Below are 24,901 nucleotides of genomic sequence, written 5' to 3'. Positions count from 1 at the left end.
ACACACACACCCCTCCCCCACCTCACGCCTTCACCACCGCTTGTTTCCCCTCGGGGTGATGGCCGGCTGGCAGCAGCAGTCGACCTCCAGGGTCCCAACTCCCCGCCCCTCTGTTGCGAGTTGTCGTGATTAAATGTAACGTGTTTATGTGTGCATGGCATGGAGGTTTTTACCAACTCCAGACTAGGCCCCCTTAGGAGCCTAGTCTAGATTGTATTTTTTTTACTCATCTTCTTCCCCAGCGTTTTACCTTTTTCTTATCTTTTACGGGGCGCCTTTGGCGACCTATCAGCATTCCTGTTCTATAACCCTGTACACTGTTTGTTTGTCTAATCTTGAACGGGTTTGTGCGGAAAACATAGTTCCGTTGTACTTGTGCAATGACAATAAAGTCCTATCCTATCCTATCCTATCCTAATCATGTTGCTATGCCTGAGCTCCACAGTGCCATTGGTCAGCCAGAGGGGTAACTTACACAGGTTGAAGTAAGGGGTTTGTGGCGTGACGGGGAAGGCAGGGGTTCGGGGAAGCACCTCACCACCAACTGTGGGGGTCGGGCTGGTTGGCCCACTGTCCATCTCCTCAAAGGCTTCGCGGTAGCTGTGCATGTGTCTCTGAGGATGACATACACATATAGTAAATAGACAACAACCACACCGTCACGTTACCAAACTGACTTTCTCCTACCTCCTTCGGTCGTCCACCAGGGTTCATCGCTATGGCGTTGACGAACTCTGGAGAAACGCAACGGATAGGGGAGCGAACCGAGACATCGGGGGACGGACCGTCTTCTGGTCTGTTTGGACACTGGCTGTCACTTGCGAACCGACGACGGGGGACGGTCGTAGGCTCATCGAAGGAAGTCGCACGGGAATGGACACCTGCCATGATGTGCAAAGTAAGTGCTGAATTTCACACATGAAGGTCTCATAAATGGTCGTTAGTTCTTAGGAGTGCTCACTGCCATGGCTGCTGTATACACAGTACAGTAGAGTGGAACCTCCATTTACAAACCCCTCGATTTGAGAGCCAAACATGCCTTTGTGTGAACTAGTGTTGTCCCGATACCAATATGTTGGTCCCGGTACCGGTACTAAAATTATTTCGATACTTTTCGGTACTTTTCTGTAACTTTTCTAAATAAAGGGGACCACAAAAAGTTACATTATTGGCTTTATTTTAACAAAAAATCTTAGGGTACAAACCTCTAAAGGCCTGAGTGGCCACATGCGTGGACAGCACCTTTTAGCTCTTATTTCCAAAATTGTGTACACTACTGAATTGGGGTCTTATGGCCGCTTATGTGGACACTTATACTGCCATCTAGTGGTGTCAGAAGAGTATAACATACAATGGAATTTGGAGGAAAAAAAGTGTAAAAATAAAAATTAGCATGTCACTAAACATGAGGTACACGTTTGTGTACTTATGGACTAAGTACATCATATCAAAAGATGATTCTTAGTTTTTATTCTAATTAGGGTCCAATAAGTCCAAATAGCAAAGAGAAATTAAAAAAAAGCATGTAAACAAACAGCTTGGGCCTTAAGAGGTTAAACATATGTTTCTTATTGCAAGTTTGTCCTTAAATAAAATAGTGAACAAACAAGACAACGTGTCTTTTAGTAGTAAGTAAACAAACAAAGGCTCCTATTTAGTCTGCTGACATATGCAGTAACATATTGTGTCATTTATCATTATATTATTTTCGCAACATTATAAAGGACAAGCTGTAAAAATGGATCATTAATCTACTTGTTCATTTTCTGTTAATATCTGTTTATTTTCTGTTTTAACATGTTCTATCTACACTTCTGTTGAAATGTAATAATCACTTATTCTTCTGTTGTTTTGATACTTCACATTAGTTTTCGATGATACCACAAATTTAGGTATCAATCCGATACCAAGTCGTTACAGGATCATACATTGGTCATATTCAAAGTCCTCATGTGTCCAGGGACATATTTCCTGAGTTAATAAACATAATATGATTTTTTTTTTTAAAGAAAGAAGATGCCAAAAAAATATCGACATAGTAGTATCACTCCTGTACTTGGTATCATTACAGTGGATGTCAGGTGTAGATCCACCAATGGCATTTGTTTACATTGTGACGCCGGTGAGCTATGGTGTGTAGTGAAGCATTTTTAGCTATTCCTGGTCCTGCAGGGATGATACTTGTAAGAAACATACTTTATTTGTCGCCATGAAAACAAGGATTAGTGATTTAGAAGTAGCTACAACACTGCAGACTGGGGCTGGACTAGCTAGCTAGCCATGTCTTAAAGCACCTCTTCCTGAGGGCGTTTCGGTGTTATAACTTCACCTTTATCGTTAGTTTTTAAGCCAAAATGCGTCCGTTCTCCCTTTTCTGTCTACACACTGTGTCTGTTAATAAGTACTCCGTGATTGTGCGCTGCCGAACATGCTCCTCTGCTCATAAAACCAGCAATGTCACGACGTGACGACAAAGGGGACGCAGGGGGGTGTTTTTTTTAATCATTTATTATTGTAGCAATATGGTTGTTCAAAATAATTATTTTTGTGATTCCTGATCCTTTGTGAGGGCACCGGTGTGAGTTGTGTATGTGCACGTGTTGGCAGAGCAGCACAGTTCAACACGTCACCCCCTAGTTATGTTTGTTTGATATACAGTACTGTGTAGGACTTTATATTGTGTTCAAAGTAAACAAACCTTCTCTAAAATATGGACTTTTGTCGAGTCTGGAACCCATTATTCATATTTACATTGTTTGTTATTGAGAAATTTGCTTTACTAGATGAACTTTTTAATTCACTAACCCCGTTCAAGAACCAATTTAGTTCGTAAATCGAGATTCCACTGTATTTGATAAGCACTGTAAAGCTTTTGCCGTTCAATTGTTATTCAACAGTCCCACACATGGCAACACGCACAGTTAGTGATGCAGCATATTAAAGCATAAGACATACTCTAAATACGATTTTTTTTTACATGCAATTACCTCAGACTTTGCATGAGAACTAAACTTAGTGTAAACTTATTTAAAAAAAATTAATCCAAGACTGTGGCTTGGTTATTACATCACAACATATCATAGCAATTAGAGATCGACCGATTATCGGCGCCGATATTTGGCATTTTGACATTTTTTTTCTTTTTTACAACCCTAAGATAAATACCAGTATTTGGTATATTAAAAAAAAATAGTGAAGCAGATAGTAATACCCACTACTAAAGCACCAGCACTTTTGCCCTGCATGAGAAAAAGTTCCCTTTTTGCTGGAGCCAATTTTTTAAAATTAATTTAAAAGTAGAAATTACTCTCATTGTTAATAATTCTTCCAAAATATGGTTTGATGTATGACAGGGCTTTTATTGGCATTCTTGTGAGAATTATTCTCTGGTCTGCTCAGCTGAGTTCACCGCGGCCACACCCCCACGTTCTCTTCTTACAGTACGCCTCCTGGACAGTACGTTTTGTCGGGAAATCCAGTTTTTGTCCTTCTTTCCTGGCATCTTTCAGGTCACGTTTTGTTTGTTTTTGCTCCTGCGGCAATTTATTCACTTGAAAAGCCTTTTTTCATTCCACTCAGTGCTTCATGTTCCGTGATTCAATCAAATAACAAGGCGACAGAGACGTATACTTTAACTTTGTGTAAATATCTTGACAAATAAGAGATTATGTAAGTAAGGAGGAGGAGGCAGCAGCTCGCACATTTTCATACTTTCTCGAACATCTAGGAAGAAAGGATGTCAGCCAGCTTGAAAATTGTCTCACCTATAAGCTAATAGATATTTTGTATTCAAACATTTGCAGTATTTTAGGGTTCCCCACAAGGAAACCTTACAATGTATTAAATCCATAAACTGCTAAAATGTGTTTAAAAGTGAGTAGATGGCGATTTATTGTGATGTAGAAAAATCCTTTTTTTTTTTTTATACCAATTTTCCAATGAGATTTTCTTTATTTTGAAATGCTACTGGTCCGATGTTTCCTAAAAAATAATGTTTACTGACATATACTATTCATGTTTAAATAACTTTTATCGGCTCTCGCCATCCTTGACTACTAATCATGTGTATCGGCCCTAAAAAAACATATTGATTGGTCTCTAAAAGCAATCCCTTAACCCACCATAGAAATGCCCCCTGTAGCAAGATAGGTAATGATTGCAGTGCAGTTGACTAAGTAAGTCCTAAATTTAGACTACAGGTGCCAAACTCAAGGCCCGGGGGCCATATTTGGCCCACTACATTGTTTAAAGGCCTACTGAAACCCACTACTACCGACCACACAGTCTGATAGTTTATATATCAATGATGAAATCTTAACATTATAACACATGCCAATACGGCCGGGTTAACTTATAAAGTGACATTTTAAATTTGCCGCTAAACTTCCGGTTCGAAACGCCTCTGAGGATGACGTATGCGCGTGACGTAGCCCGGGGAACAGAGGTATGCCTTCCCCATTGAATACAATACAAAAAAGCTCTGTTTTCATTTCATAATTCCACAGTATTCTGGACATCTGTGTTCGTGAATCTGTTGCAATCATGTTCATTGCATTATGGAGAAAGAAGCTGAGCAAGCAAAGAAGAAAGTTGTCGGTGCGAAACGGACGTATTTTTCGAACGAAGTCAGCAACAACAGTACACAGCCGGCGCGTCTTTGTTTACATTCCCGAAAGATGCAGTCAAGATGGAAGAACTCGGATAACAGAGACTCTAACCAGGAGGACTTTTGACTTCGATACACAAACGCCTGTAGAGAACTGGGACAACACAGACTCTTACCAGGATTACTTTGATTTGGATGACAAAGACGCAGACGTGCTACCGTGAGTATGCAGCTTTGGCTTCTAAACATTTGATCGCTTGACCGTATGTGCGCAACTTTTTTTTTGCGTATGTACGTAACTTTTTAAAAATATATATGTCTTGTGTTTATTTACTGTTTTAGTCATTCCCAGCTGAATACCAGGTACCGTGAGTATGCAGCCTTGGCTGCTAAACATTTGATAGCTTGACCGTATGTGCGCGTCACGTACGTAACTTTTTAAAAATATATAAGCTTTATGAACCCTGGGTTAGGTGAACAGTCTTTTGGGCTGAGTGATTGTGTGTGTTGATCAGGTGTTTGAATTGTATTGGCGTGTTCTATGGAGCTAGGAGCTAGCAGAGGAGCTAGGAGCTAGCGTAACAAACACGCAGGTGTTTTTATGCAGGATTAATTTGTGGCATATTAAATATAAGCCTGGTTGTGTTGTGGCTAATAGAGTATATATATGTCTTGTGTTTATTTACTGTTGTAGTCATTCCCAGCTGAATATCAGGTCACCCCCGGCTCTCACAGCATCTTCCCTATCTGAATAGCTTCAACTCCCCACTAGTCCTTCACTTGCACTTTACTCATCCACAAATCTTTCATCCTCGCTCAAATTAATGGGGAAATCGTCGCTTTCTCGGTCCGAATCTCTCTCACTTCATGCGGCCATCATTGTAAACAATAGGGAACTTTGCGTATATGTTCAACTGACTACGTCACGCTACTTCCGGTAGGGGCAAGCCTTTTTTTATCAGATACCAAAAGTTGCGATCTTTATCGTCGTTGTTCTATACTAAATCCTTTCAGCAAAAATATGGCGATATCGCGAAATGATCAAGTATGACACATAGAATAGATCTGCTATCCCCGTTTAAATAAAAAAAATTCATTTCAGTAGGCCTTTAACGCGGCCCGCGAAAGCCCTAAAATAATAATTTTATCATTTACTAAATGTAATCTTTTCATTGTGACAGACAGAAATACATGTATTGCATGCTATTGAGTTTATTTTAAACTTTATTATCTAATAATGCAGCATATATAATACTATCATTAATTTCAAAGTTTAAAAAAAAAATTAAAACAAAATAAATATCTGCTTGAGTTATATCAAAGCAAGTTATTCATCAAATTGTACACTATAGAAATGACAATAGAGTTTACAGTAAAACAAACTGGCAGCACAGTTGCCAGGATTTTACAGTAAAAAAAAAAACTATGGTATATAATCCATTTACAGTAATATGCTGTAAAAATCATTGTCAATTTTACGGTGAATTTGTTTTTTTACGGAGTATGTAAGGGTGAATTCTTATATGTTTATATTCATAAATTATATACGGTTACAAGCGACCCTCTTAGGGCAGCCATAACTGCGATGTAACCGTGTTCGACACCCCTGATCTAGACCATGCCAAAAAAGGAAATCACTTAATACCATTTCTGACATTTCCTGAGTTTTTTCAGTTTTTTGAAGCTCTCTATAGTGGAATAAACGAACATTCTTGTCAGTCATCTACCTCTTTACTCTTTTGTCTCTGTGGGTGGAGGCGGGGCCGCAAGCATGCACACACAAGTAGAAGCTCGTAAAATAGAATAACTGATGTTTACATACAAAAATATTGTGCACACATTACAGGTCTGGCTCATCATCATTAAAATGCCATCCTTTAAATGTTTTCATTTCACAATAAGTGTCATATCTAATTAAAACGCATTTAAAGTTTGCAAGTTAATACGTGTTGCATTGCAAGCCTAATAATGGCATGTGTGATGCAAAAGAAGCAAAGGTGAAAAGTTAAAAAGGGTTGGGACAGAAGATTTAACGACGCCAACAAAAGACAGTAGAACCCGAAGGAACCCTCCAAAAGGGATTTCAGTAGGATGAGAGAACAAACCCGAAAGTGAGTGAGAATGGCTGTTTTCAGACTGAGACGAGATCATGTTTGGGGTGACCCTTTTGGCGCGAGCTGAGAACTCTGGGTAGGGAGATGAATGACGACGAAGGAAAATGATGAAAAAGAAAACAAGTAGACAGTAGATGAGGTCCAAAAAAGGGAATTAACAAGAAACATGCACAGAATCCTAACTATGTAGAAGGTAATATTTCTTGAATGCATGACTGAGGACAGTGTGAGTGCTGTTTCCTGTTCACTCTAGACTGGGGGGTCCCCAAAATACAAGCCGGGTGTCCACAATCTGGCAAGGGGCACGTCTCAAGTAATATTTTCATTTATTTATGTCAGTCCAAATATGTGAACACACACACGAAGGACGGCGGATTCTCGTCTGTCCATCGTCTGACTTTGCACAAACTATTTTGACGTGCCAAATAAAGACGCTAATTTAGGTGCCGCAATCACTTTAGATCACCTAACAGACGCAATCCACGTTGCACACGTTTAATAGATCAACTTTGCGTGTGCTATCAAGTTTGCACGTGCTTTATTACACGCAAACCTTTAGTAAATCAGAGCCATAGTTGGTTTGAACATGCTAATTAGCACTTGTTATTTGGTTCTAAGCAGACCAGGCCCTAAGAGGGGAAGACACTAGTTCTGAGGACAGATAATGTTCGATCTTACCTGCAACTCTTTGAGCCACCAGCCCTTCAACGGCGAATACTTCATCAGGTTCAGAATCCCTTGACGGCGGTGATGTAGTTGGAGCACTCATGCCTGTCTGAGGCTCAAAGACCTCAGTGGACTGGGACAAGGAGTTTGGTTGGAAGGCGTTCATTGGCCTAAACTGGGTTTCGGCAGATTGAGGAGAAAAACCGGTTCCGATAGTTTTCAAGCCAGGGACATGTGCAGACTCAGGTGAATGATAACTGGTCTTGCTCGACGACGGACCAGAGAAATGAGAATGAGTAGCAGTATCCACCTCATAGAAAGAACTTGTTTGACTTTGAGTGATGGACGGCTGTGTGGTCACAACACTGGTTTCTCTCAGAGGAGCACTTTGGGACTTTGACATGACAGAATGGCTAGGTTCCAGGTCCAACATGAGGAGATTCAAAGTCTCTATGGATTTCTCAATCTCTTCCTGTGAGGCACTGTAGCGATTAGGGAACTGTGGAAGACTCTGGTGAACTGGAACCATTGCCACAGGAGATGGTGGCCCAAACAAGAGTCCTTCTGTCACTGGCTCCTCAGGTACACCGAACCGTTGCCAAATATTCAGGCCACGTTGGACGGCATTCCTGCTACTGGTGGTCCGGGTGGGAGCTGGTGGCATAGACTGTGCATCTACACCAAATGACTGTGAGCGGTACAGATTCTGAGTAGCCATATAATTAGAGGGTGGGACTGAATCAGTATGAGTCACCGAAACAGTTTTCTCTGATATGCAAATGTGTGGCTCCACTGGCTTTTCTGGAACACTACACTCCAGGTATGGCACATGGTCCTGGATTTTGATGACGGATTCAGACTGGTAGTAGAGATCTGCCGGTGTGGCTCGGCCATCGGTGGAAGAGAAAGTCCCCAAACTGTCCACACTGTTGCCCTCTTGACTAGTCGGCATTTCATCATCTAAGATGTCCGTTTCACGGTCAATGTTCCTATGACCATTCACATGGACCTCGGCAGGTACCAGGTGAAGTATCCCTCCAACACCAGAGGTTGAGGAGGACAGGGAGCCCTGGCGATGCATGGGCTCCTCTAATCCACCTAGGAGCTGCTCCAGCTCCTGCTTCTCTTGAGGGCTGATGGATTGCTGGTGGTGGTTATGTACTTGGGGAATCTCCTCGACTGTGGAAATGTTTGGTAGGTTCACCAAAGTGGTCTGAGGGACTGCTGCCACTTCATCAGTTCGGTCAGTTTTAATGGAGGCTGTTGAGTTTCCAGAGTCGCTGCTCACTGACAAGGCATGGTCAACTGCAGGTAGGGAGTGTTCAATTGCAGTGGGTGGGAGCCCATTGGCTGTGACACTCCCATCAACAAACTCTTTTTTGCGTACTTTCGCGTAGAGGCTCCCATCCAGAGGTCCTTGGGTATGAATGACGTCTGTAGCAACAAGAAAAACATATCATCATTATCAGCCACATTCAAACATACTAGATGTTTTTAACATTGTATTAAGCCTAAGCAACAATCAAAAATCTAAATGGTACTGCAATAAATAGAAATAATGCTTCTCAAAGTATGATAACGTCTCTGTGCGGAGTTGCATGTTCCACCCGTGCTTATTTTCTTTGGGTGTTCCGACTTCCTAACATCTGATTCTAAATTATCCATTGGCTTGAATGTAAGTGGGAATGGTTGTTTATCTGAATGTGGGACTGACTGACAACCAGTCCAGGGCGTACCCCGCTTCTCGCACAGTCATCTGGGACAGTCAAGGAAAATAGTTGGAATATACCGTAAATTCCAGAATATAAATCACAACTTTTTTCCTAAGCCTTGAACCATGCAGCTTATAAAACAGATGGGCTAATTTGTGGATTTTTCGTGGCTAAAGACCATAATGTTTTGTGTTTAATAGTTTTCATTTAACCCAAGCAGAGGACTGTAATGGTGTGTTATTGTTTGTGCTATGGTGTCATCTTTTGAATGAGTTTTCTCGGTGCAGGTGTTGCGGGTTGCTGGCCCCACTAAGGACTGGACTTTCACATTATTAACCGTATCCACTCGGCATCCATTGCATCGGTCACCTAGAGTGGGATCCCCAACATCTGCGGTCCCTTCCAAGGTTTTTCGTTGTTCCCAGTATTTTGGGATCTGAGCCCGAGGATGCCGTTGTGGCTTGTGCAGCCCTTTGAGACATTTGTGATTAATTAGTATTTTTATTGATTGATTTATTGAAAATGTACTTCCTGTTTTAATGCCTTGAACGGAAAGTAAAAAAGTCCATAGCGTTTTTCCTTGAGAGGATTCTTCATTTATCACTCCAATTTCACAATGTAACTAAAACTATTCATACTTACCAAACCGTCCCATGTGTGATGTCTGTAGGAGTGTTTTCATGCATATTTTTACGTGCCATCGTGATGTAATGAAGCTAGTATTGTTAGCATTAGCTAATATGCTAACACTATCATGAGTATTATTAACTTACAATGGCATTATTTTTGTGTTGTTTCAGTTTCTTATTGACTTATTGACTTGAGTCTGTTTAGCTGATTGGAGAGCGAGCTTCCGCAGATAGTGGGTCCATGACGATGACTTCTATTTTCTTTGGTCAGCCGTTTTACTGCTGTGTTACAGACACCGCTTCGAAACAATTAAGGTATGTACGTAATTATTTACAGAATATTTCTGTGTAATTAAGTTATTTCACAACGTATATATCTGCGGCTAATATACGGAAAAAATATTTGTATCTTCTAAAATTTAGTGGGTGTAGCCCTTATCCCGGTGACCGCTATAGTCCGGGAATACGGTAATTGATTCACATTCATCAAATATTGCGAGGGAAATGTATGTGAGAATTTCCTAACTCAAATATTACCACTGAATTTTACTCTTGATTTTAATCATATTCAATAATTATATATGACCTGCTTAGGATAAACCTTGTAAAATGATATGAAACCATGTGTTGATCACAAAAAATATTATCAAGGCTTAGTTCAGGCTAATTACAAAAAATAAATACTGCACCAGAAGGGACTCTTGAAAAATTGACGAAAAATTAATTTGCATACAACTTTGCAGTGCTAAAATAAACAAAATATCTAACAAAATTAATAATACATGTTTCTCAAATAAACATTTTTTAGTCATAATTTTTGCGCTATAGAGACTTCTCTATGAATCAAGCCTCAGACTTCTTCTGTTTTATTGAGATTGTCATTACTGCCACAAGTGGTGGAGAATTGTATTACAACTATACGGACCATAGCTGAGAAACAAATATTTTTGGGCGGCCTTCTATGTAGGGCCCTGGCCATATAGTTAAGAAACATTGTGCTATGGTATAGAGAAATTGTGTGATCACAGCTGAATCAAACACTGGCTCACATCCACCTCGTCTACCCACTTTAGGAAATAAGCAGGCTCTGCAGCTTTCAGTGTGGGGGAAAAAGAAAAAATTCAATCACAACAGCCTGACTTTAGCTTTATCAAGCCAAGTGCGAACATCAACAAAAAGGCACAATGCAGGTATAATAATAGTCTTGAATGAACCCAGCAAATGATGTTGAAAATATTTTAAATATTGCACATTTACAAATGACATTCAGGGAAAAGTAAAGTAATTATTATGCTTCAGAGAAAAACATCTAATCAGAATCATACAATTTGCCGCAGTCAGTAAAAAAAGAACCTTGCGTCACGCAGAAAGCTGATAAACAGGTTAAGAGTAGAATAAAATTCAATTACCCATCCTTAAGTTGTGTGTTAAAAGAGGCACGTCGTCAACAGTTCCACATCTCCAAAACATCTGCATCTTTGTATCATTTCCCCACTAACAATGTATCTAATTTTAGCCTTGCGTGCTGTTGTACATATTTCAAGTGGCACACCCAAAGGCGATGCATTTTTTTTTTTTTAAATTAGCTGCACAAACAAACACACTTATAGCACACTTACATCTGGTTTTAATCAGCAGAAGAAACTGCAACTGAGCTTTATTTGTGCAGACAAACTGAGGACCGTACAACTTACTTGGCTGGTCCATGCCAGCATGTTGACAACTGGGTTAGTAATTATAGAATTTTTTAAACAATGTTTAGAGCTAAATGGGAAGCTGAGAATGATGTATTCAATATACACATACAGTATGTATTATTCAATCATGATTGATTCTCAGGAGTATTTGACGCGGTAAATATAATAATACTGTAGTATTATGTTGCAGGTATCATGATTTTGCAATTGTTCTGTCACTTTATTTCTAATTCATAAAGGCTTTTCTGCACAGGAAGGGCGCCCCTTTTGAAAGCAAAAATAAGCGAAACGTGACAAAACCTTGCTATTAGTGTAAAAAGCCTGTCATTATTCCATTAACGCATGAACAGCTGTTTGGTTGGAAAGGTAAGCAACAGTAAAAGTGGCCAAATGACGTGAAGACGCATTAGGCCTAACTTGCTTCACGTGGATGTGCGAAACAATATTTGTTGTGTACATAGTAGGGGTGCAAGGATTCTTCCACATTGTCGACAAATACTAGAAATCGATTTTCGAATGAATCGTGATTCGTTTTTACAACAATTCTTAATTGATTAAAAAAAATTCTAATTCTACCTATCTGTATGTATGTATGGTGTGTGTGTGTGTGTGTGTATATATATATATACATACTAATATGTATATATTCTGTGGTTTATCCGTCATACAGTGCTCAATACCGGGATAGAGCGGAATATAGGGGAAACCTGTGAAACAGGCTTGTAGGGATGATATAGCCTCTTGTGTTTTTTCCTGACCTAAGGTATTTATATATATATATATATATATATATATATATCTTAGGTCAGGGTAAAAACACAGAGGCTATTTCATCCCTACAAGCCTGTTCTTTAGGGGAATAAAATCCTGCAAAACAGGCTTGTAGGGATGAAATGGCCTCTGCGTTTTTTCCTGACCTAACGTATATTCACCTCTACTCCGGTATTGAGCACTGTATAAGGGATAAACCACAGTAACCTCGACTATATATATATATATATATATATATATATATATATATATATATATATATATATATATATATATATATATATATATATATATATATATATATATATATATATATATATTTATATATATATACATATACATATATATATATATACAATGTATATATACATTTATATATATATACATATACATATATATATATATATGTATATATATATACATATATATTTATATATATATACATATACATATATATATATATATATATATATATATATATATATATATATATATATATATATATATATATATATATATATATATATATATATATATATACATAAGTGCTAAGAAATAATCAATAATACAAAGTTATATGCATTGAGTCTTTTAAATTGATAAAAATGTCAAAAGTTAATCAATAATCAATAACATACCTGTGTGCAGATTTTCTTAACATCATCATACAATGCTTGTTTCTTTTTGAGAAGGTAAGGTAGTTTAACTGTCCTTTATTTACATGAATTGATAATACTTGTTTTTTTTTTTTTAGCACTTTGCCTGTCTTTGCTTATAAATGGACCTAAGTTTAATCGTTATTTTTATTTTTGTAACAACCAAATGAGCGGCACAGTTACAGTACATCGTAGGGAAATTATTCATATGGCCCCATTCCTGGAGGGGGTTGTATCATTTTGCAATGCAGTCTGCTGAAAATTATGGAAAGTGCCACTCTACGTAGCAACCGACGCTGTGGTCAAAGCTGGAATGGCCACAAAACATTTTAAGATATTCAACACACTAAAGTGTCACTTTTCATGTGTCAGGTAAACCCAGATGACTGGGGCCATATGAATCCCCTTCCTATTGTAAATAAATATTTATGAATTAATTAGTCATCTTTGTTGTTGGTAAGCACATGCGTAAAATATTTTAAATGAAATGTAAAAGTCGATGGCTAAATTAGAGCCACTGAAAACTTTGCAATTCAATTAGTCGACTAATAGTTAAGAGAGTTGATGACTACTATCAAAACGATGGTTGCAGCCCTGGTACGTAGTTAATAAATAATAACTATTAGACTACATGTACATTTGTTGTTTGTTAAATTAAAAAAATTGCACATTTTTATTCTGCATTGTCAGTTATATGAAAGGTTAATGTTACATATTCTTAATAGATTTACATGTTTTGTTTTTGGGTAATTTTAGGCCCACAGTGTTTTGATAAATGATATCAAAATGAAAAAAAATATCTGCACAGTCACTTGCGCGATGTTGAACTGAAAAACAAGGAAAAAACAACCGAGGAAAGAGATATACTGCAAAAATTCAGTGTTCAAAAACAAGAAAAAAAAATACAAAAATGAGGGGTATTTTATTTGAACTAAGCAAAATTATCTACCAATAGAACAAACAAATGTGGCTTGTCAAGACTTTCCAAAACAAGTAAAATTAGCTAACCTCAATGAAGCCAAAAATACCTTAAAATAAGTATATTCTCACTAATAACAAGTGCAAAAAAAAAAAGAGACCTTTCTGCTCAATATGTTGAAAAATATTCTTAAATTAAGTAAACGCTAGTGCCATTATCTTGACATAATGATATGAGCTCGGCATTACATTTCTTGAAGCCAGCAAACTTATACTAAAAACTAATTTATTGTTCTTTATGGATAGGCAACAAGTTTCCGAGCAACTCAGACAAATCATATGGTCTAAAAATGCATTTTTCCATGGATAACATGACATCATCGCGCCAAGTGCGTCCTCTTTCAGTCAATTAGTGCGCATACATACAGCCTGGCCCCCGGCCAACATTGTTTTAATTGTAATTTTGAGGAATTTATCTGAATGTGCATGAACTATTTCTGTTCAAAATAGTTTGAAATGTCAAATGTTTAAATATTAACTGTCAGTTTACTGTACTGTGCCAACTGTACTACTATATGAGTACGTATTTTCTATTGTTTCATTGAAAATAAAACAGCAAAAGTTCATTTGGCTGTCATCTGTTTTAATTATGAGACACAATTGTGTCAAAATCATGATTTTTTTTTTTTTCATGCTTGAAATAAGAAATTATTACTTTAAAAAAGCAGTTTTATACTTGTGAGTGTTGATGACACAGCTTTGCAACAGTTGATATTCTAGTTTCAAGCATGTTTTACTCAATATAGGTCATCAAATCTCAGCAACAAGCTGTAATATCTTACTGAGATCATTTCGGACCAAAACACTTAAAACAAGTAAAACACTCTAACATAAAATCTGCTTAGTGAGAAGAATTATCTTATCAGACAGAAAATAAGCAAATATCAGCCTTATTTGAGATATTTAATCTTACTTAGATTTCAGTTTTTGCAGTGTAAGGACACAAAAGTAAATAAAAACTAAGCTACGCATGACCCCAATGGGTTAAATTAGTATGTAAATACAGTGTAAAGACCGGAGTATGCAGTACAAGTACTCCTAATTTGCAAGTATCTTAAATACAGATTAAATTAATTTAATGTCATCAAACAGACATTTTTTTGTTCTGAACCTCACAATAATAATGACAAAATTACCAAAAAAAAACATCTGATTAGAAGGGAGCGTCCCTACCTATGGATGGCAGTCCCCAACTAAAAGTGGAAATAGTCCCGAGTGTGGGATCTGCAGTATTACTCCGTCCAGGGAGTTAGGTCTGGCTACTGTTTCATCCCCCCCGCACCCCCAAAGCTCAGTCTGTCTGGATCACGACAGCCAGCCAGCTCTGTGGCTCACTGCTCACTGACTTGTGCTGATCTGTGCTGTGTGGGAGGTCCGTTACAACAGCTTTTTGACTGTGGATGTGGGAGGCGTTTGCATGGAGACTACATACAGTACGCACATTGACAAAAGGCCCTTAAGGTCAGGCTCCATTTTGTCGTGTCATTTTCAAAACACCCACACTGCAAAAATTGAAATCTAAGTAAGATAAAGTATCTCAAATAAGGGTGATATTTGCTTATTTTCTGTCTGATAAGATAATTCTTCTCACTAAGCAGATTTTATGTTACAGTGTTGTACTTGTTTTAAGGGTTTTTGGTCCTATATCAGGGGTCACCAACCTTTTTGAAACCAAGAGCTACTTCTTGGGTACTGATTAATGCGAAGGGCTACCAGTTTGATACACACTTCAATAAATTGCCAGAAATAGCCAATTTGCTCAATTTACCTTTAAAGGCCTACTGAAAGCCACTACTACCGACCACGCAGTCTGATAGTTTATATATCAATGATGAAATCTTAACATTATAACACATGCCAATACGGCCGGGTTAACTTATAAAGTGACATTTTAAATTTGCCGCTAAACTTCCGGTTCGAAACGCCTCTGAGGATGACGTATGCGCGTGACGTAAACCGGCGAACACGGGTATGCCTTCCACATTGAAGCGGACACGAAAAAGCTCTGTTTTCATTTCATAATTCCACAGTATTCTGGACATCTGTGTTCGTGAATCTGTTTCAATCATGTTCATTGCATTATGGAGAAGGAAGCCAAGCAAGCAAAGAAGAAAGTTGTCGGTGCGAAATGGACGTATTTTTCGAACGTAGTCAGCCACAACAGTACACAGCCGGCGCTTCTTTGTTTACATTCCCGAAAGATGCAGTCAAGATGGAAGAACTCGGATAACAGAGACTCTAACCAGGAGGACTTTTGATTTGGATACACAGACGCCTGTAGAGAACTGGGACAACACAGACTCTTACCAGGATTACTTTGATTTGGATGACAAAGACGCAGACGTGCTACTGTGAGTATGCAGCTTTGGCTTTTTTTTGCGTATGTACGTAACTTTTTTAAAATATATAAGCTTTATGAACCTTGGGTTAGGTGAACGGTCTTTTGGGCTGAGTGATTGTGTGTGTTGATCATGTGTTTGAATTGTATTGGCGTGTTCTATGGAGCTAGGAGCTAGCAGAGGAGCTAGCATAACACATACCGTACCTACGTGCGCGTCACGTACGTAACTTTTTAAAAATATATAAGCTTTATGAACCTTGGGTTAGGTGAACGGTCTTTTGGGCTGAGTGATTGTGTGTGTTGATCAGGTGTTTGAATTGTATTGGCGTGTTCTATGGAGCTAGGAGCTAGCAGAGGAGCTAGGAGCTAGCATAACAAACACGCAGGTGTTATTATGCAGGATTAATTTGTGGCATATTAAATATAAGCCTGGTTGTGTTGTGGCTAATAGAGTATATATATGTCTTGTGTTTATTTACTGTTGTAGTCATTCCCAGCTGAATATCAGGTACCGTGAGTATGCAGCCTTGGCTGCTAAACATTCGATAACTTGACCGTATGTGCGCGTCACGTACGTAACTTTTTAAAAATATATAAGCTTTATGAACCTTGGGTTAGGTAAACGGTCTTTTGGGCTGAGTGATGGTGTGTGTTGATCAGGTGTTTGAATTGTATTGGCGTGTTCTATGGAGCTAGGAGCTAGCAGAGGAGCTAGGAGCTAGCATAACAAACACGCAGGTGTTTTTATGCAGGATTAATTTGTGGCATATTAAATATAAGCCTGGTTGTGTTGTGGCTAATAGAGTATATATATGTCTTGTGTTTATTTACTGTTGTAGTCATTCCCAGCTGAATATCAGGTCACCCCCGGCTCTCACAGCATCTTCCCTATCTGAATAGCTTCAACTCCCCACTAGTCCTTCACTTGCACTTTACTCATCCACAAATCTTTCATCCTCGCTCAAATTAATGGGGAAATTGTCGCTTTCTCGGTCCGAATCTCTCTCACTTCATGCGGCCATCATTGTAAACAATAGGGAACTTTGCGTATATGTTCAACTGACTACGTCACGCTACTTCCGGTAGGGGCAAGCCTTTTTTTTATCAGATACCAAAAGTTGCAATCTTTATCGTCGTTGTTCTATACTAAATCCTTTCAGCAAAAATATGGCAATATCGCGAAATGATCAAGTATGACACATAGAATAGATCTGCTATCCCCGTTTAAATAAAAAAAATTCATTTCAGTAGGCCTTTAACTCTATGTTATTATTAAGAATTAATGATATTTACACTTAATTGAACGGTTTAAAAGAGGAAAAAACACGAAAAAAATGACAATTACATTTTGAAACATAGTTTATCTTCAATTTCGACTCTTTAAAATTCAAAATTCAACCGAAAAAAAGAAGAGAAAAACGAGCTAATTCGAATCTTTTTGAAAAAATTAAAAAAAGAATTTATGGAACATCATTAGTAATTTTTCCTGATTAAGATTACTTTTAGAATTTTGGTGACATATTTTAAATAGGTTAAAATCCAATCTGCACTTTGTTGGAATATATAACAAATTGGACCAAGCTATATTTCTAACAAAGACAAATCATTATTTCTTCTAGATTTTCCAAAACAAAAATTTTAAAAGAAATTCAAAAGACTTTGAAATAAGATTTAAATTTGATTCTACAGATTTTCTAGATTTGCCAGAATATTTTTTTTGAATTTTAATCATAATAAGTTTAAAGAAATATTTCACAAATATTCTTTGTCGAAAAAACAGAAGCTACAATGAAGAATTAAATTAAAATGTATTTATTATTCTTTACAATAAAAAAAAATAAAATTACTTGAACATTGATTTAAATTGTCAGTAAGGAAGAGGACGGAATTTAAAATGTAAAAAGGTATATGTGTTTAAAAATCCTAAAATCATTTTTAAGGTTGTATTTTTTCTCTAAAATTGTCTTTCTAAAAGTTATAAGAATCAAAGTAAAACAATTAATGAATTTATTTAAACAAGTGAAGACCAAGTCTTTAAAATATTTTCTTGGATTTTCAAATTCTATTTGAGTTTTGTCTCTCTTAGAATTAAAAATGTCGGGCAAAGCGAGACCAGTTTGCTAGTAAATAAATACAATTTAAAAAATAGAGGCACCTCACTGGTAAGTGCTGCTATTTGAGCTATTTTTAGAACAGGCCAGCGGGCTACTCATCTGGTCCTTACAGGCTACCTGGTGCCCGCGGGCACCGCGTTGGTGACCCCTGTCCTATATGATCTCAGTAAGATATTACAGCTTGTTGCTGAGATGTTATGACCTATATTGAGTAAAACATGCTTGTTGCACTTTATATGTGGAAATGTTGCACTTTATATGTACAAAGGTTTTGTTAAGAAACCAATTCCGAGCCTTATCTTATTTAGTTTTTATTTTATATATGTTGACTGCATTAACCCTGGCAATGGACCCTGTGTGTATATGTATGTTATTGTTATGTTAAAATGATAAAGCCATGGTTTACAAATTTTGGTAAATAAATAACCAGAAAATGTATATTTTGTTTTTTTCTTACTGTACCGAAAATGAACCGAACCGTGACCTCTCAACCGAGGTACGTACCGAACCGAAATTTTTGTGTACCGTTACACCCTTACGTTTTACACCATACTTTATCAAAAAGTTACAGTATAAAATGAGGCGCATGCAAGTAAAACCTATTTCCTGTTTAGTTTTCAGTTCATGCATGTATATCACCCACATCTTGTACACATTCGCGCCCAGTACTTTGTGTGTGCGTTACACACAAGTCCGAACAACTGAACCTTTGTCATTGTCCTACAGATAACATCGGCCCTGCGGTCGTAGAAAAAGCCAATTCAGTTTTCCTCTCATTTGGTTAACACATGTCAGCACTAACTCCCTTGAAAGGCCTACTGAAATGAATTTTTTTTATTTAAACGGGGATAGCAGATCCATTCTATGTGTCATACTTGATCATTTCGCGATATTGCCATATTTTTGCTGAAAGGATTTAGTAGAGAACATTGACGATAAAGTTCGCAACTTTTGATCGCTGATAAAAAAAAAGCCTTGCCTGTACCGGAAGTAGCGTGACGTCACAGGCTGAAGGACTCCTCACAATTCCCCATTGTTTACACCAGCAGCGAGAGCGATTCGGACCGAGAAAGCGACGATTACCCCATTAATTTGAGAGAGGATGAAAGATTTGTGGATGAGGAACGTGAGAGTGAAGGACTAGAGTGCAGTGCAGGACGTATATTTTTTCGCTCTGACCGTAACTTAGGTACAAGCTGGCTCATTGGATTCCACACTTTCTCCTTTTTCTATTGTGGATCACGGAGTTGTATTTTAAACCACCTCGGATACTATATCCTCTTGAAAATGAGAGTCGAGAACGCAAAATGGACATTCACAGTGACTTTTGTCTCCACGACAATACATCGGCGAAGCTCTTTAGCTACGGAGCTAACGTGATAGCATCGTGCTTAAATGCCGATAGAAACCAAACAAAATAAACCCCTGACTGGAAGGATAGACAGAAAATCAACAATACTATTAAACCATGGACATGTAACCACACGGTTAATGCTTTCCAGCCTGTCGAAGCTTAACAATGCTGTTGCTAACGACGCCATTGAAGCTAACTTAGCTACGGGACTTCGACAGAGCTATGCTAAAAACATTAGCTATCCACCTACACCAGCCAGCCCTCATCTGCTCATCAACACCCGTGCTCACCTGCGTTTCAGCGATCGACGGAGCGACGAAGGACTTCACCCGATCATAGATGCGGTCGGCGGCCCGGAGACGGAGGAAGTCAAGGTGAGGTCGGCGGCTAGCGCGTCTGCTATCCATCTCAAAGTCCTCCTGGTTGTGTTGCTGTAGTCCGCCGCTAATACACCGATCCCACCTACAGCTTTCTTCTTTGCAGTCTTCATTGTTCATTAAACAAATTGCAAAGGATTCACCAACACAGATGTCCAGAATACTGTGGAATTATGTGGTGAAAACAGAGATTTTTGTATTGGATCCAATGAGGTCCGAATACTTCCGTTCACTCCGTGACATCACGCGCAAACGTCATCATACCGAGACGTTTTCAACCGGAAGTTTCGCGGGAAATTTAAAATTGCACTTTATAAGTTAACCCGGCCGTATAGAGGCTTTGCAGTCACCTGATTTTATCACGTGACTTTGTGTTATGCCGCCATCTTGCCGGTCAACCGGTCAGCTCGTTCCTACGTGTTCGTACAGATTCAGTTTGATTTCTGCGCTACATTTTCACCGATTTCATCCGAATTATGGCTGATTTGCTATCCAATGAAGTTGTGCATTTGGATGAAGAGTCCAAGAAACGTTACCGAGAGAAGTTGAACCTTGTTGGCACAACGGATCCGTACCTTTTACCGAGAAGCATGCTAAAATCACCTGAGCATTTTGCAACAGCCAACCTGCCTGATCTCTCATATCCAGACATTTATAATTACCTCGTCGATTCACCATCTCCGTACACTGGAAAGGACCTTAAGGCATACAAGAGTCTGGATGCCTACAAGTATTTTACAGCAGGTTTTGTGCATGATGGGCTGATATGGCAGATTCCAAACAATAATCGATTTCTTCTCGTGACCAATGTAAGGAAAAAGCACACACAGAAGAGCCTACTGTTATAGTTTGTTTACATACCTGATATGAAGTGTTCATTGCATATCCTTGTGTAAATCGTAGGTTTCCATCGTTCACGACAAATCGCCGCGATCCATTTATCGCGTTTTTTGATGTTTGCCGGGAATCTATAGAAGCTAAGATTTGGTTTATCGCCTCGTCTATTGCTACATCCAACAGCACAGCAGGTTTCCGGCATTTCCAAGCTCAAATAGGAGCCGATCTAACAAGAAAGCGTGTGGGAGTCGTTGACCGGCACTGAACTGGCGACCGGCAAGATGGCCGCCAAGCTAATGGGCGTGGCTGATGACGTCAGCTGCAAAGCCTCTATAGGCATGTGTTGCAATGGTAAGATTTCATCAATGATATATAAACTGTCAGACTGCGTGGTCGGTAGTAGTGGCTTTCAGTAGGCCTTTAAAGGCCTACTGAAATTAATTTTTTTTATTTAAACGGGGATAGCAGATCTATTCTATGTGTCATACTTGATCATTTCGCGATATTGCCATATTTTTGCTGAAAGGATTTAGTATAGAACAACGACGATAAAGATTGCAACTTTTGGTATCTGATTAAAAAAAAGGCTTGCCCCTACCGGAAGTAGCGTGACGTAGTCAGTTGAACATATACGCAAAGTTCCCTATTGTTTACAATGATGGCCGCATGAAGTGAGAGAGATTCGGACCGAGAAAGCGACAATTTCCCCATTAATTTGAGCGAGGATGAAAGATTTGTGGATGAGTAAAGTGCAAGTGAAGGACTAGTGGGGAGTTGAAGCTATTCAGATAGGGAAGATGCTGTGAGAGCCGGGGGTGACCTGATATTCAGCTGGGAATGACTACAACAGTAAATAAACACAAGACATATATATACTCTATTAGCCACAACACAACCAGGCTTATATTTAATATGCCACAAATTAATCCTGCATAAAAACACCTGCGTGTTTGTTACGCTAGCTCCTAGCTCCTCTGCTAGCTCCTAGCTCCATAGAACACGCCAATACAATTCAAACACCTGATCAACACACACAATCACTCAGCCCAAAAGACCGTTCACCTAACCCAAGGTTCATAAAGCTTATATATTTGAAAAAAGTTACGTACATACGCAAAAAAAAGTTGCGCACATACGGTCAAGCGATCAAATGTTTAGAAGCCAAAGCTGCATACTCACAGTAGCACGTCTGCGTCTTTGTCATCCAAATCAAAGTAATCCTGGTAAGAGTCTGTGTTGTCCCAGTTCTCTACAGGCGTCTGTGTATCGAAGTCAAAAGTCCTCCTGGTTAGAGTCTCTGTTATCCGAGTTCTTCCATCTTGACTGCATCTTTCGGGAATGTAAACAAAGAAGCGCCGACTGTGTACTGTTGTTGCTGACTACGTTCGAAAAATACGTCCATTTCGCACCGACAACTTTCTTCTTTGCTTGCTCAGCTTCCTTCTCCATAATGCAATGAACATGATTGCAACAGATTCACGAACACAGATGTCCAGAATACTGTGGAATTATGAAATGAAAACAGAGCTTTTTCGTATTGGCTTCAATGTGGAAGGCATACCCGTGTTCGCCGGTCTACGTCACGCGCATACGTCATCCTCAGAGGCGTTTCGAACCGGAAGTTTAGCGGCAAATTTAAAATGTCACTTTATAAGTTAACCCGGCCGTATTGGCATGTGTTATAATGTTAAGATTTCATCATTGATATATAAACTATCAGACTGCGTGGTCGGTAGTAGTGGGTTTCAGTAGGCCTTTAAATGTCTAAAAACAAGTGAAACAATACCTAAAATGCATGAAATAATCCCAATGCATTAGTGTTAGTCACTTGAAAGGCCAAGAGCCTTTTATCGAGCTCGTGTCTTCACTTTAGGATGACGTGACTGATGAGCATCCACAGAATCCCCATTTGTACTTGGGGGAAATCTAATCTGTCCTTTACACTTAACGGGACTATTTATGGTGCAACTTTTTGCTTTGGAGGGAGGCGAACTCCAGTCATCCTCCAAAAATCGCACTCCCCCGGTTGTCCTTTTACCCAGAAAAGGTATTTGAATGTGTGACATATTATGCGGCATGGTTTTTCAGACTCTCCGGGGGGTACGATGCAAAAATGAATTACGTAACAGCCGGAGAGAGTCAACCATGACAGTTTTGGCCGGACTCGCCACTTTGGGTATTCGCAATCTATGTCAGACAGGCTATAAAAAACCCGGCAAAGTTAAAACTGGACACGTGGATAAGATCTGAAGCACAATGAGCCATCCCACCTGGAAGCTGACGTAGCCTCTATCCTGTGTCTAGACAGGTTCCGATAAAGCTTATACGAGAGCAAGGAGAAGGATTCGAGCTGCGGTAGAGTATTTTAAAGTCGCACGGGGGGCAGACGGAGCAACTGTGTGACCTTTTACTCTTTGAACTCTCAACTCTGTGGCAACAGATTCCCATTGGCGGCGGAAATAGCGAGCGTACGTTGCCGAGCACGCACGGAACAACAAGTGTTTGTCTGCGGGTTTGGACAGTCGGGGTCTAGCCTGCCCACCGCAAGTGTGACCCTGACAAGGAGAATACCAAAGTGTCCTCAAGCCTAAACTAGGACAGACATGAATAAATGTCAAGCATTTGAATTGAGAAAGCAAGAAAATAGTCAGCCTCAATGACGACATGATTACAGTGTAGTAGTGAGTAGGGTTGTGCGGTATAGCGGTACTAATAAAGTACCGTATTTTCCGGACTATAAGGTGCACTTAAAATATTTTTTTTCCTCAAAACTCGCCTAATGTACGGAATAATTCTGCTTACCGTCCTCGAAGCAATTTTATCTGGTACATGGTTTAATGATAAGTGTGACCAGTAGATGGCAGTCAAACACAAGAGATACGTATAGACTGCAATATGTCTCAAGTAAACAACACCAACATTTTATATGTTCCATTGAATATATAGAACATTACACACGGCGCTCAAAAATCTGTCAAAATGTTTTAGTACGACTTTGGTAAGCGATGAAGCCGCACCGCTTGATGGATTGTCGGCCCATTAATAAACATACGAGTATTGTTATGGTGTGTGTATAAGGTAAGACATATTATCTGGCGTTTTGTTTCACAATAGTATGCAAAAGCACCTTTTCTTACCTTCTGGTACCTGCTGATCTGTATTTTGGATCTGTGTAAATCCTGAAAAATTGCGTGAGCCCACCTTTGTAGTCCGTGTCGACACCGTAGTCGATAAGCTTCTTCTTTTTCTCTATCTTCTTGTTATGGGACATTCATCCTCCGCTGTTGCCATTTCTAATATAAAGTAGTGTAAAGTTCTTACTAGAGATGTCCGATAATGGCTTTTTTGCCGATATCCGATATTCCGATATTGTCCAACTCTTAATTACCGATTCCGATATCAACCGATACCGATATAAACAGTCGTGGAATCAACACATTATTATGCTTAATTTTGTTGTGATGCCCCGCTGGATGCATTAAACCAGGGGTCACCAACCTTTTTGAAACCAAGAGCTACTTCTTGGGTACTGATTAATGCGAAGGGCTACCAGTTTGATACACAGTTCAATAAATTGCCAGAAATAGCCAATTTGCTCAATTTACCTTTAACTCTATGTTATTATTAATAATTAATGATATTTACACTTAATTGAACGGTTTAAAAGAGGAAAAAACACCAAAAAAATGACAATTACATTTTGAAACATAGTTTATCTTCAATTTCGACTCTTTAAAATTCAAAATTCAACCGAAAAAAAGAAGAGAAAAACGAGCTAATTCGAATCTTTTTGAAAAAATTAAAAAAAGAATTTATGGAACATCATTAGTAATTTTTCCTGATTAAGATTACTTTTAGAATTTTGGTGACATATTTTAAATAGGTTAAAATCCAATCTGCACTTTGTTAGAATATATAACAAATTGGACCAAGCTATATTTCTAACAAAGACAAATCATTATTTCTTCTAGATTTTCCAAAACAAAATTTTTAAAAGAAATTCAAAAGACTTTGAAATAAGATTTAAATTTGATTCTACAGATTTTCTA

General features: G+C 38.6%; 1 protein-coding gene across 10 annotated transcripts in view; it reads right to left on the bottom strand.

Annotated features, from left to right (window-relative positions):
* tns1b (tensin 1b) overlaps nucleotides 1-24,901 on the bottom strand; it is a 395,112-nt gene that overhangs the window by 35,401 nt on the left and 334,810 nt on the right. For 8 of the 10 annotated variants that reach the window (XM_062067553.1, XM_062067556.1, XM_062067555.1 and 5 more), the window contains 3 exons: nucleotides 7,399-8,820; nucleotides 688-881; nucleotides 476-614 (listed from right to left, as the gene is read on the bottom strand). In XM_062067553.1, the coding sequence (XP_061923537.1) occupies nucleotides 476-614; nucleotides 688-881; nucleotides 7,399-8,820 (1,755 nt within the window). The remainder of the gene's footprint in view (nucleotides 1-475; nucleotides 615-687; nucleotides 882-7,398; nucleotides 8,821-24,901) is intronic. The other 2 variants (XM_062067557.1, XM_062067562.1) reach the window with 1 other exon arrangement.

Source organism: Entelurus aequoreus, linkage group LG13, assembly GCF_033978785.1.
Source record: "Entelurus aequoreus isolate RoL-2023_Sb linkage group LG13, RoL_Eaeq_v1.1, whole genome shotgun sequence".
Taxonomy (NCBI): Eukaryota; Metazoa; Chordata; class Actinopteri; order Syngnathiformes; family Syngnathidae; genus Entelurus; species Entelurus aequoreus.
Note: the sequence above shows the minus strand (reverse complement) of the source record. Positions and strands in the feature narration are given on the sequence as shown.